This window comes from Marmota flaviventris, chromosome 1 (assembly GCF_047511675.1).
Source record: "Marmota flaviventris isolate mMarFla1 chromosome 1, mMarFla1.hap1, whole genome shotgun sequence".
Lineage (NCBI taxonomy): Eukaryota > Metazoa > Chordata > Mammalia > Rodentia > Sciuridae > Marmota > Marmota flaviventris.
In genome coordinates this window covers 5924363-5944748 of record NC_092498.1, presented here as the reverse complement: position 1 = coordinate 5944748, position 20386 = coordinate 5924363, and the positions used below count along the sequence as shown (strand labels likewise).

The following is a 20386-nucleotide window of genomic DNA, read 5'->3' as shown; positions in this document are numbered from 1 at the left end:
GCCTTTATCAGAGGCCTGTAGACGGAAAGACACTCCTAACAGCCAAGGTGGGGTCTAACGCTGGGAGCAGGCTGCTCCCAACCCTGGTGGGCCTGGCATGCCACAGAGGGAACAAACCCTGACAAAGGACGCTGATGGGAGCCAGAGCCCCTGACCCAGGCCTCCCAGGAGCAGGAAACGCGCATGTTTTAAAGGGGCCCCAAACTGTTTCCTAAAGCAAAGACACATTTTTGTCTACACCTGCACACCTCTGTGCCTGGAGCCTCTGCACGCACTGGTGTGCTACAGATGGAGTGGATTCATCAGGTCCCTCCAGAACTTCACTGCTTCAGCAACTTTGAGACACGTTCCCTTCCTCCCAAATATTGCCACTAGTTTAACTCAAAAAACCACAACTGCTTCCATGGGGAAACATACTATATATTCTTCCTCTCACATTTGGCTTAAGAAACAGACACCTAGCACAAGAAAATCTGTGTAGCAATTTTTAAACATGTTAATATTTAATAATGGAGGGAAAGGGGTCATGAGTTAAATCATGAGCTTTTTTTCTGATGATGGATAACAGATGAGAATCCATGTGTTCCCTTATTTGGGGAGAAACAGCTAAGAGGAAAACTGCATGTAGAATTTTAATTAATACACGTAGAAATACACGGTATTTTAAAGAACCTCTTTAACAAAATGGTAGATAGTAGGATTTATTTTTTCAATTTGAAAAAACAAAACAAAACCCAAAAAACAAAACCTCAACCTCTCCTCATATATATACAGCGTCAACATGTTCAGAGCACTTACATCAGGCAATGTTGTTTTGCTTCAACTCTATAATAGCACTGCTGTGCCACAGTCAGATTTACAGTCTCATCAACAGTCACACAAACATCATGATTTTACAGTTCAATACACAAGAAAAAAATAGACATCTTCCCGGCACTTTGTTTCCTCCCAGCCACGGCCTGTTTCCATGTCTTTAAATCCCAACAGTGGCTATTTTAGAAGTCCTATCCTTTCCAGATCCAAAATTAAATAATGAGAAATTTGCCATTTTGAAATAACCAAGAGTTTATTAAAGGACATGGTGAAGTTTACCCACCAAGGGATGTGTAAAAAAACTGCATGAAAGTAAAAATAAATAAAGCTGTCGTAAAGCAGCCCGTTGACATGTTAGCTCAGACACTTAGAGAAGTGTCATTGAAGTTGTAAAGAAATTATTTATATTCAAATTACAACTTTTTGACGAACCTAATGAAAATAACTGATTTGGTAAAAGGTTCAAAGACTTCCACATTCAAGCTCGGTGTCACTTCATGCGCACTCTCGGGCGGGGCGGGCAGCAGCGATGACATATTGCTGTATTCGGACATAAGGCACTGTGATCTAAACATGCTGTACACTCACCTTATGTCACATCACCTGTTCCATACCAGTGAATTCTTGGAAATGAAAAATAATAAACATTTCAGGACACAGTGCACTTTAATGACATACAGCATTTAAAATCCTTCAGATGAAGGTCTGAAAACAGTCTTTAACGCAAGGCTGAATCTTCAAGCACATAAAATCTCTCTTTTTTTATGCTTACAACACTGGAAAAACACCCATTACTAAACCCTGATATACATTCTTCGCCATTTTACTCTCTCCCACTTGCAGCCAGTGTTCATGAGGCAAATCGTGACCCAGAAACTTTGTTCAAGTTCTCCTACGAGGAGGTCTACATTCTCCGCCGTCATTCTGTTTCTGCCTCCTTTTGTTTGGCACCTGCCAAAAGATGGAAAATGAAAGTTTCAAAGCTTATGCTAACAGTAGAGTGCTCTGCACCACTGGCTTCTACGTGCCCAGCACATAGGACAATGGTGGGTGGGGGGGGAAGGAGCAGGCAGGCGGCTCCCAGCTACCCCCACCAACACACTGCTGTGCTGATCCACATTACAAGTTGTGATTCTAAATATGTATGATTCCACTGCTAAAAACTTCAGAAGATGTATGTAGGTAGGTTTTAGCATAGGCACAAGAATTTCAGTTGTGCATACCTACAAAAGTCTAAAACACAAAACATGTCTAGGGAAAATTCACGCAATGCCTACAAGAGTCTGGCGAGGGCATTTCACAATGGGTTAGTAGGGAAAGCGACTGTTCTGAACACAGCAGACGCTAGACTTCAGGAAGAGATTAACAATCTACTAGGATAAGGGGCTAAAACCCGGCTGTTACTACCATCGGATTGCTTGCATGCCCATCCGGTGTGGGTGTAGCTACACAGTCTCACATGCAGTCTAAGTTTCAGCAATGAACTATTGCTGAAAACTTTGAAAAAAAAAGAAAATATTATTGTATTGAATCAGTATCCCTAACAGGGAACTGTGGCCCTTATATGGTGAAAAGAATGGCCACTGGCACTTTTCATTGCATCACAGCAGGTAGGTCTCAACAGTCCTCTGACTATTCCGTAAATGGCCACCCAGCGGTGCTCATCCTGGGTGCCCTGCCAAGCACCAGTGGCTTTCATTCATGGTTTCTGTTTCATCTCATGGAATCTTAGTAGGAGATGGGACTGTGCATCCTGCTCACTCTACAGATGACACTGAGGCTCACTGAGGTGAGGTGACATTCAGAGAGCCACATCGGGATGGAACCAGTGGTGCCGGCATTCAGCTGCTGAACACATGGGTACCTCCCCTGACGTGCGGGTGCTGACTGCTGTGGCGGATGGACACGGGTCCTGTGAGCTCCTCTCCAGGTGCTCACTTGCAGTCCAGCTATCAGAGTCACAGAAGGTTTCCCCTAACGAATGGGGTTGTATACAATATGCCATTGAGAATGCCAATCCAGTGATTTCTAAGTGAACAAACACTCCAAATTCCAGCTGTGAAACAGACTGCGTCACTGTCTCAGCAGGGGTGGGAGGAGCGTGAATGACTTACAGTTTTGAAATACCGAGCCTAGAGGCAATTTAAACTCATCCAGCTCGCCTTTCTCATGCTTATGGTTTGAGACACCAAGGCCCAGACGATAAGTCACTTGACAGGTTTACTTGGAGTTTTTAATGCCCAAAAGATCTTGGTCAAAGGGACAGATGCCCTGGGCTGATCTTCAGACAGACTCTGCTGGCAGACTGCTGCTTTGGTCCCGGGCCAGTCCCTACAAAGGGGATCTTTCACTGAAGATGTCAAGCTATACACCTGTGGGGCTGAGTCTGCTCATTGAAGAAGCTTTTTCCTAATACGCTTGGAAATTTATATACCGGCATTCCCTGGTGTGGGTTAGTGCAGCCTCCTCTTTGCAGTGTTGCTGGGGCGGGGCGGGGGGGGCGTTCTGCACCACCAGGCAGGTAGCTGGGGCTCACTCTTGGGGCTGTGAGGATTTCGCTGGTGAATGACACAATTTATCCATTCTTCTTTTGAAAGATATTTGGGTTATTCCAATTTTAGGGTAATGCAACAAGCAATCTCATACTCGTTTATACTATTTCATGATTATGAAGATTATTGTGAGTTTGAAGCTCTCGAACACTTGGAGTCTGAAAATCACTGTATGAGGCCCATCTGACCCAGCATCTGTTTCTGACTTACTACATGCATGGTGGTCCCCCCACAGGCGTTTCTAATAAGTTCCAGGTGAAACTAATGATGATGCTGAAGCCCAGGCCACCTGTGAAGGGGACTGCTCCACAGGGACAGCTCTCTTGGCATTCTCAACTAGTAAGAATGATTCAGGTGGTGGGGACTCCATTAGGGTGGGCGTTTTTAGGTTACAGACTAATTATAAAAACTAGTGTTGGGGGGCTGGAGTGCCGCTCAGCGGTAGAGCGCTCATCTAGCATGCGTGAGGCACTGGGTTTGATCCTCACCACCACGTATAAATAAATAAAATAAAGGTATTGTACCCAACTACAACTAAAAAAATAAAAACTAGTCTTGGCTGAGTTTGATTGATTCTGAACTAACGCAAAATCAATATCATACAACATGCATCATTTACTGCTCCACTCCAGAGAGTTCAAACAATAATAAGTGCCACTTATTGTCCCATCTTGGCTTTGGGTCTGTGGCCCTGCAAGGCTGGCTTGCTGACATTTGATCCGGACCAGGAGGGAGAGCAGTGGGAAGAAGAGAAACAGAAAGGGAGGGGCTCTGGTGGTTTCGAGACCTGTAGAGCCCATCTCACCACTGAATACACAGCACGTGAGAAACCCCAGCTCTCGGGTCCCCGCCACCCTCCTCCCCTCTGGGAATATCTCCTATAACTTTCTTCCTCTAAATGGAACATCAAAATTTCAAAACTGAGACGAGAATGAAAATGGAAATGGACGACAAGGTAACATACAAAGCCTCGATCTGGAGCGGGGGGCTGGAGGAAATGGGAGAAAACACCATTCACCACCCCACCTCCCTCCCTTTCTAGACACTGGGGTCAAGACTGAAGTCAGCATTTTTACCTGCTGGTGTGAGTATCAGGGCTTGCAGAATGTCTGACAGGGAGATAATACCCACAATGCTGTCTGCTTCGTTTACTACCACCAGCCGGTGGACCTGCGGAGAGGAGAAAGCAGGCTGCGTGTAAATAAAAAGTGTTTTAAGAGGGATATTGGGGAAAATGCCACTCATGCACTTTAGTACAATGAATAAATCCTACAAATGAGAGGAAGCAATGGTGGATTGAGCCAGAGAAAGGCCTGGGGCTCTAGGGTCAAAGTGCAATGCTGATTTGCTTGACCCTGTCCAAGAAGTATAAGCCAACTATATCCTATTGAGTTTTAAAATTTCAGAACATTGATAAAAGGCACGTTCAGCACAGAAGTACAATGTAGCTATAGACATTCTCTTAAGCACAGAAGTTTTACTTTTTTAAAGGTGAATCTGTTTCTAGTAGCCATCAGGAAACCTGTTCTACATGGGAAAGAAATCCAGACTGTTACAGAAACTAGGAAACAGGGCCACCTAAGATTGCCTTTTATTTTCTGTAGTGTCTTTTCTCTATGAAATTCATAAGAATAATATTCAGAAGGATAAATGAACTATAATGAAGTGAAATGGATACTATTAACCTCTAGTTTTCCTCTCTAAACTATTTATAAATGAATGGAGGACATTCTGCAGCATTACTGTAACATCCTTCCAGCGGATGGCATGGCAAGAGCACGGTGCTCTTCTGGCCTCTCTGACTTAATCTCCAGAAGCAACCGCGGGCCAGATGGCTCCCCACAGGATCCTCTCCACAGAACAGGCAGAGCCTTTGCAAAAAATTTGGACACAGGAAGGAGATAGAGAATGGGGGAAATTCTGCTTTTATAGTTTGTCTCTAATGACATGATGTTGGTGATGTTTTTGGTATCAGAGTTTGCTTTAGGTTAATAAAAGTCACTTGGTCATCTTTCTCATATTGAGCAACATAAATTTCTTCAAAAAGTTTTCTAATAAGCTTTCAGGTTCTTCAATACTCCTGTGATATAACACAGTATAATTACTGACCATAACTATAAATTAAAATAATGGTTTATATCTAGGATCAGAGAATGTTTTAAATTCTATGCTAGACATATTTTATTATCAATATTTAATAATTGTAATAATATCTTTTGATCTACTGAAGGTCAAGGGAAATCATCTCCCCTAGAGTGCTCACATGATTCTTTGTAAACGAGAACCAAAAATAATGACAACTATTGCTGAGTCTGAAATCTACAAGTGTTCCTTGTCCCAGGTACCTTAAAGTTAGTGTTGTGTTTTTCCTATAAACCGAGTCTTTATTGACCCCGTGAACCCTCTTCTAACAAACTACATTAAAGCTAAAAATTGGTTTCATGCTCCAATAGGAGTCATCTGGTCAAAGAATTTTAAAGAGGGAAAACGTGAAGATGTGTAATTGAGAAAACTACTTAGTTGTATTATCATTTTCCTCAATGTCCTCTTTTGTATTGCAGAGATTTCTACTGCCGTCAGGTGAACAGAGAAGAGCACAGGCCTTCCCCACACCACCCAGGACTCCACTGCCCAGAGACAGCGCTGTCGGTCCTGTGCTATGTGTGTGTTCGAGCCTCTTCTCTGTGCAGATGCACGTGGACAGCACGTGGAGTCCTGCTGGGCACAGTGCCCGGCCTCTTCTCTTAGCAATGCCTTGCTAGTGGTTTTCAGCATCAATACCAGTGGATAGTCTTCAATGTGTAACATGATTTTTAATTGTCATAAAGGACTCTGTCACATGGATGTCCACTGTCCTCACACATAGGGAGAGATACCTTACCTGTTTCTGCTTATCTTCAGAAGGTACATAATTCCAAAGACATTAATAAAAAGTTAGGGTGTATTCCCAAGTCAACTGACACCTTTTGAAAACAAGTGGTGAACTCAAGTAGAACAAGGGAAGGCTTGCCTCTGAGATGCTAGTGCAGCAGTTAAAAGCCTTGATCTGGGGGCGGAGCTGGGGGCTAACTCAGAGTAGGAAACAGGAGGTGGGGTGCTTGAACATACAGAGTTAAAGGAGGGCTTGGTGGATCTCTAATAACAACGATGGCCTTTGATGTAACTTTGCATGTCACTATCAGAAAGCAATGTAAGGTCACATGTTATTAGCTTAAAAATAATCAGGAACTTTGCTTCTTGGCCAGTTCTCTTACATTTATAATAATATCAAAACAGACTTCTCATTAGGAATGCATTTTGTTTAACTGGGGGCTCTTCCAGAAGGAAGAGAGTCATAGCTTTAGCTGTAAAGACTGACACAGGACAACACTCCTGGACCTGCCTGACAGGACAGGAATGACAGTGGGAATGGGTATGCTGAATTAGGCAAGCCACACGGAGATCCTTCCCCTCTTCCCTACAGGGTCCTGCACCACGCATACTCGCACACCCACTCAGCCGCGGAGTACAGGGCTATGGGTGCTGAGGCTCAGGAGACTGGGGGCTGCTAGGCCATTGATGATGATCTAAATCAGGGAAGAGAGAGATTGGTATGAAGAGAGCAAATTAACTTTAAAAAGTTCTGTTTCATTGATTTACCATTTACCTTGTTAAAATAACATAAGTCATACATTTTAAACTTGGAATTCATAAATACTCTGAGTTTAAAGCTTCTGGGGCAATTTTTGTTTCCTCATGTGCACATTTTTCAGGCTGTGAAAGTATCTCACCAGTGTTTTCAATTCAACTATGATATTAGAATTATTAATGAACTCACTTCAACTCAACGACCCTTTCTGGATCACCCAGAGGAAGCTGCGCTAGGCCCTGGGCAATGGCAGTGGCCTGCTTGTTGCAGTGGGACGGGGAGGAGGTGGAAGGCTGGGGCCGGGGCTCTCACCTCGGCTCTCACTATCCTGTCCACGATGGTCTCCAGTGTTTCCAGCTTACTGCACTTCACAACACCTTCAAAATACTGTGATCGGTGCTGCAGGGCCTGGGTCACCGTGATATCCAGATTATTGTAGGTCTTCTCAGCAGCAAGATTCTGTAACAGTCACAGATCAGAACCCTTTCATTCTGATCCACATTAATGGCAAAACTGTGTCAAGTTTAAAACAAGCTGATTTGTAAAAACTTTAATATTTATCTTATCTGGACACCAAAAGTTCTTTCTAGCTTGTATCATGCCACAGGGCTGTCATTTCATCGTCTTATCAATCATAATTAAAGACTTCACATCACGAGGTACACCTTAACTATGGAGTGTGTTGTAAGTGTTAGTGACGTATCCCGCCAGAGGCTTTCCTCATTCTTACCTTTGAGTGCTCCACACTGGGCCTGGTAGCATCTTTTGAGAGGACTAACACTTATAAAAGGTGACAAGTACTACAGAGGTAGGGAGCCTGCATCAATAAACTTTCCCAATGAGCTCCACAGAGATAAGGCTTTTGCCAGGAAGGCCTTGGTGGTGGTGCTGGTGGTGGCAACAGCAGTGGCCCATCAGAGTCAAGAATTTATGGGAGAACAGCAGGTCTGAGAAGTCAAGTCTCATAAAGCCAAATAGTGTCTCAGGGTTCTGATTAATTTTAGTGGGTCCCATTCAACCAAAATTCCAATGAACATATATTTTGGTGTCTAATATGTTAAACAGAATAGGATGAACCAAAGATTTGAGACAGATGCAAAAGAATATTTAATGCAGGGGTCAGTACTGTAGCAACACATGGTGTGTACTTTGGAGCAAAGTATCTGTTCCTTTTCTTAGAAACAGTGTCAAACTCCTTAGAGTAAATGGGAAGAAAGGAGCTGCACATGGAAAGATGCAGAATGGACAGTGAACCTAGGAGAATTAAGTCAGGATTCAAATATAGGACTCTATGTAATGCTATTTAATAAAAATTCACTTGTAATCTTGTTCCGAACAGTGGCTCCCAGTCAGCAAGCAGGAGGGTGCATTTGGAAGGGCATCCACAAACTCCCGTGTATACTGAGCACGCACCTACAGACAGCATGACCATTTCAACACACGCTACAGTGGCAGGTCTGTCTTTTGTTGGAAAGACAAACAAGTACTAAATGCTACTGCACACTAACATATGATTCATTGCTAAACCAATGAATATTAAAAGTCTTTACTATGGGGAGCCTGAAATTTTCTAAGATTTTCAACCTCAAAGAAGTTAGGAATTATTAGGGAACAAGAGAAAAACATAAAAATAGGTTAAACAGGCTTTAAGATATGTTCTAAGAGGTTTTAAAAAATTGAAAGTACTTACAATTACATCAAATTTGGAATAAATATCGACGACTTTTCCTAAAAATGAAAATATGTGTTAGAAAAATATTTGAGGAACAGAAATAACTCATTTAAAATCAGTCTTAACTAAGCCGTTACCAGGGATTAAGCACTGATAGACCTGTCTGAGCTGCCACTCACAAGCCCTGACACTCCACCCACCTCCGTCGCCTGGCTGCTCCTTGGAGGACTCCAGTTTTTGTCCATGAAGAACAAAGATCATGTCTATTTTAAGATGGACATGAAATCATATTTTAGTGAAACTATGAATATAAACGAGTTTAAATTTCTTATTTTCCGGAGAGCTCCTAAGTGCTGAATGCATTGCATCTAAAAGTTCAGTCTCTGCTTCTCCCATACTTTGCCTTGAAGAGTAAACAGGGACTATGGTTTGGCAGGGACAGCTGCACAGACCTGACTCGTCCACCACGGGCAAAGCCGACACTCGTCTCTCCACAAATATGCTCAAGGCTCTGATGATGGGGGTGTCTGGGTGGATGAAGGCGATGCTGTGGTACGTTCCTATTCCCAGCTCGTCCAGGTTCTGCCTCATGAAGGCGGGCTTTGGCATGTCAGACATCTAGACAGGGAGACAAACGCAGACGTTCCAGAACCACCACAAACCCTCCTGATGGTCAAATGTCCAGATCTGCATGGAAAACTATGTCCGATATATCAAAGTTGCCTTTTCTAACAATCTGCTTGGATGTCTCAATTAACATGAAAAAGTTACATAACAATTGCATCTTTCATTCAAACCAGTTGCATATCTATGCTTATCTTTAAAGTATTCAAAGCATTTTAACATTATAACATTTCTCCTAACCATTCACTGAAAAAGTGGGTAGATGAAGGGAACAACAGCTTTCTTTGGGAAATTAAGACTTGGAAGCCACCAAGAACAGAACATTTATTCTTAATTATTCACATTAAACTCTTTGGTCCTGCTGGTGGCGCTGAGTAACATCTATGAAGAACCCAGGATTTGCAAACCCCAGACCCCTGGCATGGCTGAGCCCTCGAGGCTAGTCCTCACTCCACCCACTCCACACCCTGACCACTCCTTGGAGGACTCCAGGTTTTGTCTATTAGGAACAAAGAACAAGCCAGCTGAATAGAATTAACAGAACCCTTAAAAATTAATGTTCTTTTCATGGGCAGTTTTCAAGGAGGAGGGATAAGTCAGAAGAGAAAAGTCTAGGATCATGTTTGACATAACAAAATAAGGTCTATGGTTTCAAAGATCCACCTTTTATAAAGGGTACAGTTGATTCCATCCTCCTGGTGTACCTTATAATTATCAGGAAAAGATGAACAATTAGAAGAAACAAAATGTTCAAGTCAAAGAGTTCATCAATATTCAAATCATGAGAATCCTAGAAATTTAGAGAAAAAAAAAAAAAAAAAAGAAAGACCTATTAGGTCATCTAGTCCATCTCAATATAGGATATTCCCTGTTCTAAACTCTAGGCTTGGGCTAATTTTCAAATATCCTGAAGGGTAATGCTACCTTTTCTCAGACTATGATCTCATTAATTCAGTAAAAATCAGATCCTGAAGTTTCTTTATTTAAATTCCACATTTTTATCTGAGAACCTCTAGCTGAATATTCTAGTAGCATGATTCTAATTACCACATTGGCCCAAATATAAGGCAGTACTGGGTAGAGGCAACCTCCTCTATTTTTATAAGGGAAAAAATCTGACCTAGCTCTGCAGAGGGACACTCTCACACCTGTCCTTTGGTGTGGCGGTGACAGCATGGGTGGTCTGGGCCTGCAGAGGCTCTTGGGTTGCAACTCACAACTCACTGCCTGGGCAACTCTGGGCCTGTCGCCCCTGTGTACAACCTCACGGGCCAGCAGACGGTTGTCAGAGGTGGCTGCAGATCTGGAGTGCTTGGTGTGCATACCAGCTCTGCCACCTGCCAGCCACAGAACCCTAGCCAAGACACTTCACCTTGCTTAGGGGCATCACCTATAAAATGGGCTTAATAATAAATACCCAGCTGATGGGGCGGTAGTTCAGCCTGTGAAGTGCTAGCCTAGTGCCGGGCACCAGCAGCTCTCATAGTTAACACATTTCAGAATTATGACTCTTAAAGATTAAGTGCACTATAGGCCTAGGACATGTGGAGTCTGAAAATGTGCCTCTTGGGCTGGGATTGTGGCCCAGTGGAGGCGCGCTCACCTAGCATGTGCAAGGCCTTGGGTTCAATTCTCAGCACCACATAAAAATAAATAAACAAAATAAAGGTATTGTGTCCAACTACAACTAAAAAACAAATATGTTTAAAAAAAAAGTGCCTCTTTACCCCACACCTGGTGTTTCTGCAAAACCTAAACGATAAGGCAGCCCCATTCCCAGATTATATATCGACATTGATAAACAATGTCAATATGTCCCTCATTTTTTTCCCTAGACTGTCTATTAAACTTCATGTTTTTGTTTATTTTTTTGGTAAATTACTCTTCTCCTTCCTATTTCATAGCATTTATTTAACCATGAAGTGTAATTTATATATATAGACTATTTTAAAATGTAAGACTGGTTTGATGAACAAGATATTTCAAGGCTGCTTCCAGGGGAAGAGCTTTGTCAGCCTGTGAATTACACTGGATGCAATTTTAATTCCTACGCAGAGCTGTGGAGGAGAAAGTGGAAGAGCTAGTTTGAAGTAGATTTTTAATATCTACTATGTTCTTTAGGAAAAAACAACTTTTCAAATGACCTCCTCTGAATTACCAATGCTGCCTAGGGATCTATCTGACTACTTATGTGTAACCTTAAATTCAGTGACAGTAATAAGGGGGAGCAGAGAAGCTGTCTCGCTTCTGAGCCTCTTTTCACATTGTGGACCAAAGAGGTTGTGGGTTTTAAATGACTATGAGACCAGCTAATTTCAGACACCACTGAGAAAATGAATGGATAATAGAGGCCTGATTTGGACCAACATGGTATTCTCTTGACAAAATTTTATTTGCTTTGGGATTTCCTAGTATTGCTGTTGTTTATAAGAAGATAACCTCAGGGACAGTATTTTTTGAACATGTTTCTTGAACCATAACACCGATCAAAGCATCATGAAGCAACTTTTGTCCTAAACATTGGTTCAGTTTACTTGTACAGCAGTCCTTAATTAGACTGACTTGTCAACAGTTTTACCTCCCCTTGGGTATTAGGTGATAAAATGTTCTAATTTAGGTGGAGAATTAATTCCAAGTGTTTTTATTATTTTGGTACTTGCACTTGAATGTGATTGCTTTTTAACTGAAATCAACTTTGAGAATGTACAATTCAAATAGTAGTTAAGTTGAAAAACTAAAGTTTAGAAGTGGAGACCTCAAAACTAACAATCTACTACTGAGAGTAACAGAAGCCAATTTACTTGAAATGAATTAATTGAAGTAAATGCAACTATGTCTTTAGAAACACTAAATACTACTTACAAAAAGCTGGAGGAACTTGAGGATTCTTTTGTGAGTAAGTATATAAAGTGCATTCCCACTGATAGGGTCAATAACTGGCAATCTGTGGATTTTATTTTTGATCAACGAGTACACAGCATCGAAGAGGCTGCGGGAAAAGCCATTAAAGTTGTTAGGAGGCTTTAAAGAAAAGTCAGAAATCTTTGGACTATCCCAGCTTTAAAGCATTTCCAGTGTTTGTATATTTACCATAATAAAAGGCTTATCAACTTAAAATACTGTTATGATTTTTTTCCCCAGAGCTGGGGATGGAACCCAGGGCCTCATGCATGCCAGGTGAAGGCTGTACCACTGAGTCACACCCCCAGCCCATGGACAAGTTTTAATCTGGAGACCACAGTATATTTCTAGTTTTTCACAATCTGTTAAAATATCTGAAACACAAGTGCTAGCTTCAAGTCTGTAGGGAGTACTCCTTCGCAGTGTATTTAGGGACCTGGATTAGGGCAGACCACACAGCCCTTAGGGGAGCTAGGGCACTGGGGATCGCACAGAGGCCAAGCTAGCTGGTGGGCTCCCAGGGTGGGTTCCCAGGGTGGGAACTGGCGCCTGTGGCTCCAGCCACCGGACTGGGTGGAGCCACCTTCTGCCTACTCACTGCCTCCCCTATGACTGGCTCCAAGAAGGCTATTGGGTGTGTCTTCCTGTTAAGATTTGGAAATGAGAAAAATAAAACAAATAATTTACCTTTTCTCTCTAGAGTTCTTGAGATTTAAAAATGTCTTCTAGACTATCCTTTTTCATGAAAGCCTTCCAGGATCAGAGTCAGTACTGTTTCTGTACCATCCCCAGGCTCTGTCCTCTTGGACTGCCTGAGCAGGGTGGGGTGAGCCCAAGATTTGGCAACTGCACAGCTCCCTACACTGACCCAACACAGGAGATTGGACGTTCAGGATTGCGTAGTGTGACCATCTGCCTAGGTCATGTCAACCTCGTGCAGGAACATGGTTGTGACTTCTCTTGTCCCTAACTTTAATGAACTCAGATTTGGAGTTAGGGAGGCCGGCCCCATTTAGAGTGGAGAATGTTTTGTTTGTTTGCTTCTATTTATCTAACATGATAATAAAACAGATATATGAAAATAAAGGGAAAAAAAATACACGTTTACCTTGCATCTGGAGATATATTCACTAAAGGCTTAAATGTTTCTTGTAAATAAAGCTCTGTATTTATAGAAAGAAAATGCGCAGTTAGTTAACATTTTTGCTGTTTGCCGTTATCACAGAAATTCAAATACCCTTCTGTTTACAGAGAATTAAAAGAATTAAAAATCTACATCAAAAGAAATTTTAAAAACTATTCTGTTAATTATAGGTATGGCAGTATTAAGCAACTTTGATTGTTCTCTGAATGTTGCCTTTGAAGAAAAACTAAATATTTAAAAACAGGATTTTAACAGATATTTATAACATTGGGGGAAAAGTCAAGCAATCTGATAAAAGAGCAATACCAGCTCTTTTATCAGAATGCTATCAATTTAAAATTACGCTCAAGAAATGAAGCATTTACAAAATCCTTTAAAGATAATTTTCATAAGTTATAAGATAAAATTATGGGTGGAGGATGGGAAAGGCAGTGGAGCACAACAGACACTAGTATGGCAATTTGTAAATCAATGGATGTGTAACTGATGTGATTCTGCAATCTGTGTATGGGGTGAAGGTGGGAGTTCATAACCCACTTGAATCAAAGTGTGGAATATGATATGTCAAGAAATTTGTAATGTTTTGAACAACCCACAATAAAAAATTAAAAAAACAAAAAAAACCAAAAAAAAACCAAAAAAACAAAAACAAAAAAAAAGATAAAATTAGTTAATAATAAACTTTGCTCTTTAAATGTTCTTGTTTCATTTTACTAAATTAATGCTCACAACCTACTGAATCCTGGGAATCTTTCCAGCAAATGGAAATTTTCTTGGTAAAGGTATCAACTGTAATTAATTTGCTTTCCCAAGGTATGCACAAGAAGGTAGTTGAGAATACCTAAGCACTATTATTTCTACCAAATACCATGTATGAAATATGTAAATATACGTATACCTTGGTCAACAGTGGGTAAAGTATCATTTGATAAGAATTATTGGTCCTGATGTTAAGTTACACAATCACATCATAACAGGCCATATGGATTCCATGTTGACTTAATTCATTCAGCGTGGATTGAGAAAGCGATAATAAATCAAATATATCACTCAACAAAGCCTCTAACTCATTAAAAGGGCCTGCAGAGCTTTTGAGATACTGAGCATTGTTCTCAGTGACCATCATTGTGTATTCTCGGGCATACTATGGGAGGTGCAAATCCAGACTACTGAATTTCCAATCTGAAATTTCCCTTCAGTTGTTCCCTCCATTTCTTTTCTCTCTTTTTCTTGGGAGGGGGTTTTGGCGATTGAACCCAGGGGCACTTTACCGCTGTGCTACATCCCCAGCCCTTTTTAATTTTGAGATGGGGTCTCACTAAGTTGTTTGGGGCTTTGCTGAGTTGCTGGGATTAGAGCGTGTGCCACCACGTCTGGCTGGTCCCTCCATTTCCATCCAGGCTTTTCCCTGGATACCCTCTCCAAGGGCTCTTCATTCCACTCAGTCTGGGTCCTCTCACTCCCATCCCACCCCCCCGCCTGCTCCACCATCCACTCATGGGCTCAGGAAGACTCATTCGCAATCACAAAACAAGAATTCAAAAAATGGTTCCACTGCAGAAAAGTGTTACGATTGAAAAGGGTGAATTTCAATGTGACAAAAAATAGTGTTCCTGGAATTATTTCCTTGGTTTTTGATCCAAACCATTCACAGAGTTATGGCTTACTTGTTCTGTGTTTTGCCATAATTTGGAAAGAAATAAGTTTAAATCAGAACAGACCCTTACTTCTGTGAAGGTCTGGCAGGTCCTTGGAGCATTTTCTGTACAAGGGCAGGTGTCAGGGGCTGGCTCTGTGGTCAGCTCACTCCCTCTACATTGCCAGCCCGAGTGCCAGGCCTGGCTTGTGTGGGTACTCTACATGCCCATTACCAGAATGGGTAGCCAGACTTCCAAAATGAAGACAAAAAAAAAAAAACCAAAACAGTATGTTTTCTCTAATGTGTTATTAGCATAGAGAAAAGAATGTGTGATACTAAAACATACTTTACACACTAAGTTTAACATTTTCTCCCGGATAGTAAAGATTTTTAGCACCTAGTAGTGCTTACCCCTCCATGTTTCAATCTTATGTTCCTCTAATTCATAAATTTGTACCTGCAAATAAGAAAAATTCTTATTTACAAATGTTAACATATACAATACAGGAACAAATAAACTACTTGGAAAATGATACGGCTTTTATAACAGCATTTTTCTGTTTATAGTTAGAAAATGAGAAGAAATGCAGAGAAAAACATGTATCCAAGTATTAAGAAAAACTTTGGGCTTTATATTTAGATCCAACTGCTTTTCAGCAATTTTGATTTAATAAATCATTGCTGAGATTTGTCACATGGGATCTAGCTGTACTTTATCAAAATCCATCCATTTAAAAATCACACTGTAGGCTGGGGATATTGCTTGGTGGTAGAGCGCTTGACTAGATGTATGAGGCCCTGGGTTCCATCCCCAGTACTGGAAACAACAACAACATAAAATATCATACTTGTGCTGAGTTTTCCTAGTCCAAAAGCAAAGATATGACCCCTAGTATTAACCTGCCTTGGTGGCGTTCAAGAAATCAGAATGTCGCATGACATAAAATAGAGTATTATAGTCTTTGTTAAAACTTCCTTCTGAGAGCGTGTCTCACCATGACTCGCAGTTGTATTTTACATAGAAATGCTACATAATAGCATTTTAGGCAAGGATTTTCCTTCATACAAGGAAGTCAAATGCCCACACACTTCTCAGATGGTGTCCCCTTGTTGAGTGATGCATGACTGTAGTGGACAACTGGCCAACAGTATTAACTGAATTGACTTACACCTTTTAGATGCCCCATGTAGTGCCAGTGAAATAAAGTATACAACTCTGCCTCTCCTCACGCTCACAAAAAGACAGACCCAAAACTACACCAGTGGAATCATAAACATCCCAGTGTTCGACCAAGGACAGAAGTGGTTTTCAAACTACACTCTTGCAGAACAGTGGGGCAGGCTCCGCGGGCTCTGCTGCTTACTCACATCAGCTGGAGCAGTCTTTCCTTCACTGGCAGAAAAAAAGCCAACACTGAAGTTTTTCAATTTTAATCTCTACTTTCTTTTTTGTCCTTTAAAACCATAAAGTACGCATAGCTCTTGCCATGAAATTGCTGGGGAAACTCATCAACCTCTATGCACATTAATAGGCCTGCAAAGATAAACCCTATGGTCTCCTACCTTATCTCAGGTGTGAGGCCCCATTGGTCTGACCCTCTGGACAAGAGCAGTGGGCAGGTGTCCCTGTGCTCAGCCCAGCAGACGCCCAGTACCCTGCTGCCACAGGATGCTCTTGGAAGTCAAGCAGCGTCTACTCAGTGACATTTACAGAACATAGGGTCCACTGACTTGAGGAACTCTGAGAGCGGAATGTGGCAGCTATTTCCCTTCAGCTTTCCTGAGCAAAACTGCACCAAGCCATGAGTATGTGACTGAGGGTAGTAGCTTCACCTTGCAATTCCCTCTTCGTATATGTGAAATAACGAACCATGCACCCTCATCTCATACCAAAAAGATCTTAAAATATGCCCCCTCCCCAAACAGACATATACAGTACCAATTAATAAAATAGTAAGGATCAATGTCACTTACCATAGGTGACTTATAATATCTATGCAGTATATTTATGAAATCTGTGATTGTTAACATTCCTGGAACAAAGAATAGTATGTTTAAAAACAAAACTGTGGACATGGACAAGGAAAATTTAAATGGCAAGTGAACCTCGAATATTTACTAAAAAAGCTAATAAAATATACCTTAAAGATCTTAAGCATAGGTTAATATATTTCTATTAATGTATTTTCTATGTCTAATTAGAGGTATAATTCTAGCTGAAATTAAACCTGAAATTTAGCTACGGAATGAGAATATTTGGCAAATCAATGGGAAAAAATTGTCAATTGTTATAGAACATCTAAAAGAGCTAAATGATCTAAAATACTTTAAAAATAAGGTATAGTCTAATAAAGAATTCTCAGGAATATAGCTTTAGGAACATGACCCTCTGGAAGCACTGAGATGGTTTTCCACTATAAATAAAACAGTTTTAGGAAAGAGGGTCAACATTTGCTGTGTACCTACTATGTGCCAGAAGATTAAGATATGACCCGCTTCCCTAAGGGAATTATCACCTGGGGGGAAGCAGACACAGGCTATTTCAAAATGATGTGCTGAACAGGCACCCCTGAGCTAGGGCTGCAAATGCGCATCTGCCACGCACAAGGGTGGGCTTTTGTCCCCGGGTTGACAAAGGCACACGAGCTCTTCAGAGTGTCAAAGAGTTGCTAACTTAAAAGAACATCACCAAAGGACTCCAGCGAAAGCACGGCAGTGTTCTGGGTCTCCGGCAGTCCTGCCTTACCCGTGTGCAAAAGCAAGGAAGTCCTGTGACCAGCAACAGGTTCACCACCTGAGCTCCAAGGGCGCCCTGCACATTCCCCAGCTGTCCTCCTGTTTCAGACGCCCCCAGGCTCGCCCTGCTCACCTACAAAACTCTGCTTTTTACTCTCCCACAGTGGCGCTGCCCGGACACCGTTGGCCACCAAGGCAAAGAAGGCCTTCTTGACCTAGAGAAAAAGCAGAGGAAGGACACGAGCTGGGATGGCCACCTGTCGGAGGAAGATACCTCAACAGGATGTCCATCATCTCTCCTCGTTATCTCTGATGGCGGGTTTTGTCAGTTTGACAATCTGGAAATCATGTTATTAGCAAAAATCCACCTGTATTATACTTAAGAACATACAGGGATTGGAGATTGCTTTTTGAAACTAAACAATTCAATTAACTTCAATTTCTTTCCCTCTTGTGAGTGAAGACTTTTAATTTTTTTTTTAAGTTGTAGATGGACACACAATATCTTCATTTATTTTCTATGTGGTGCTGAGGATTGACCCAGTGCCTCACACATGCGAGGCGAGTGCTTTACCACCACTGAGTTACAGCCCCAGCCCTGAAGATTTTTTGTTAACATAAAGACTTCATATAATTAAAGTCATACAAAATAATTAAAGGCTCCAATTTCTACTATATGTGATTAATAATTCATTTACTGAATTATTAATTACTGAATTAATACTGAAGCTATCTCAAATGACTTGAAATGAAAATTTGTTTTTAATATGCTCAATAACAAAAACAAACAAACACTCTCATTTCCCCAAGGATGAAAAAGAAAAGATCTGAAGATATAATGTACTTGCACTTTTATTCCCCTAAGGACACTCCGTACGTGCCTATTATGGGTCAGGCACTGTTCAGAATATGCTAAGACAAGAATCTCATTTAGCCCTCATGACAAATGCCCCGTGGGATAGTATAAGGTAACAGACAGATGATTTATTAATAGTTGAAGGCTCAGTGCTGAAACGATACTCTAAATACAAAATGCAGTACAAATAAGGAAAATGTTTGAATTTTGTTAATAACCGAAAGAAATAAAAACTAAAGGGAATCTAAAGCATCATTTATAGCTGCTGCCGTAGTTTGGATCTTAAATGTCTCCCAAAGGCCCATGTGCTGAAGGCCTGGTCCCCAGCTGTGGTGCTGCTGGAAGGTGACAGAAGATATAGGGGTAGGCCCTGGTGGAAGGAATTAGGAACTGGGGGCACGCCCTTGAAGGGGTAATGGGATCTGGCCCCTCCTTTCCCTTCTTTCTATCTTTTTGCTTCCCAGCTACTAAGAGGTGAACGCCTACTCTGCCCCATGCTACCCCCATGATATGCTGCACTGCCACAGGCCCAAAGCAACAGGGCCAAGTGACCATGGACTGAAACCTCTGAAACTGTGAGCCAAAATGAACTTTTCCTCTTTACAAATTGTTTATCTCAGGCATTTTTATCACAGTGATGGAAAGCTGACTAACAGCTGCTAAAATAAGTCAATACTTTGAAGTTCTATCTCCTTATAATTGCTATTATAAAATCAAAGTGGGAAAAAAAAAGAAGTGTGTCACATTAGATTGGGTATAGAGAGAAGTGAAGGGAGGGGAGGGGAGGGGAAGGGGGGATAGGAAGGGCAGCAGAATAAAATAGACATTATTATTGCTGTATGTATATAGTGACTGTATGACCAATGTGATTCTGCAACCTGTACAATCAGAAAAATGAAAAATTATACCCCTTTTGATTCAAATGTATGATATGTCAAGATCATTGTACTGTCATGTGTAACTAATACAATAAAATAAAAATAAAATAAAATAAAACCACTGGTGGAACCATGAAATATTTTTATATAACCACAGTTGGTATGATGAATCAACATGCTAAGTGAAATAAGCCAGTACCCAAAAGTCAAAGATCAAATATTTTCTCTGATATGCGGAAGCTAATCCAAAATAAAGGGGGACGCGGGGGAGGACAGAAGAATGATTAGTGAAGTAGATGAAGGGGACTAAAGAGGAGGAAAAATAGATGGGAAAGGAAAGAACACTGGAATGAGTCTGACCCAACTTTCCTACGTATATATACGAATATACCACAGTGAATCTCACCATCACAGACACCCAAGACATCAACTTAAAGAAACTATAAGTAACTGACATAAATATCAGTAGAATAGAAGAAAGGAAATAGGGGAGGGACCAAGGGAGGGAAAGAGGAAGTACTGGGGGCTGAATTAGAGCAAACATATTCTATGTTTTTATAATTTTGTCATAATGAATCCTAATGTTGTGTATAACTAAAAAGAACCAATTAAAAAAATTTTAAAAATCATAAAAACTGGGTGTGGCAGTACACACTTGTAATTCCAGCTATTCAGGAAGTTGTAGCAGGAGGTTCCCAGGTTCAAGGTCAGCCTGGGATATTTAGTGGGACCCTGTCTCAAAATAAAAAAATAAAAAAGGCTGGGGTGTAGCTCAGCAGTAAAGTGCACCTGGGTTTCATGGCCAGTGCTGGGGCAAAAAAGGACAGGGGGTGTGGCTATAACAGAGAGAGAGAGACAGAGAGAGGAAGTGAGGAAAGAAGCAAAGATATTCCCACTTCCCACTGTGCTGTGGCTTCCTGGTTGGATTATTTTGGGGAGTGGG

The 20386-nt window shown here is 41.3% G+C and overlaps 1 protein-coding gene across 3 annotated transcripts in view; it reads right to left on the bottom strand.

Moving 5' to 3' along the window:
- Nucleotides 1-685: 685 nt before the first annotated feature.
- Nucleotides 686-20386, bottom strand: part of Prkag2 (protein kinase AMP-activated non-catalytic subunit gamma 2) — a 271108-nt gene continuing 251407 nt past the window's right edge. For all 3 annotated transcript variants that reach the window (XM_071610760.1, XM_071610761.1, XM_071610763.1), the window contains 10 exons: nucleotides 17843-17924; nucleotides 16948-17006; nucleotides 15385-15430; nucleotides 13299-13353; nucleotides 12152-12278; nucleotides 9118-9283; nucleotides 8684-8721; nucleotides 7306-7452; nucleotides 4442-4535; nucleotides 686-1764 (listed from right to left, as the gene is read on the bottom strand). In XM_071610760.1, coding sequence (XP_071466861.1) covers nucleotides 1733-1764; nucleotides 4442-4535; nucleotides 7306-7452; nucleotides 8684-8721; nucleotides 9118-9283; nucleotides 12152-12278; nucleotides 13299-13353; nucleotides 15385-15430; nucleotides 16948-17006; nucleotides 17843-17924 — 846 coding nt within the window. In that variant the 3' untranslated portion in view covers nucleotides 686-1732. The remainder of the gene's footprint in view (nucleotides 1765-4441; nucleotides 4536-7305; nucleotides 7453-8683; nucleotides 8722-9117; nucleotides 9284-12151; nucleotides 12279-13298; nucleotides 13354-15384; nucleotides 15431-16947; nucleotides 17007-17842; nucleotides 17925-20386) is intronic.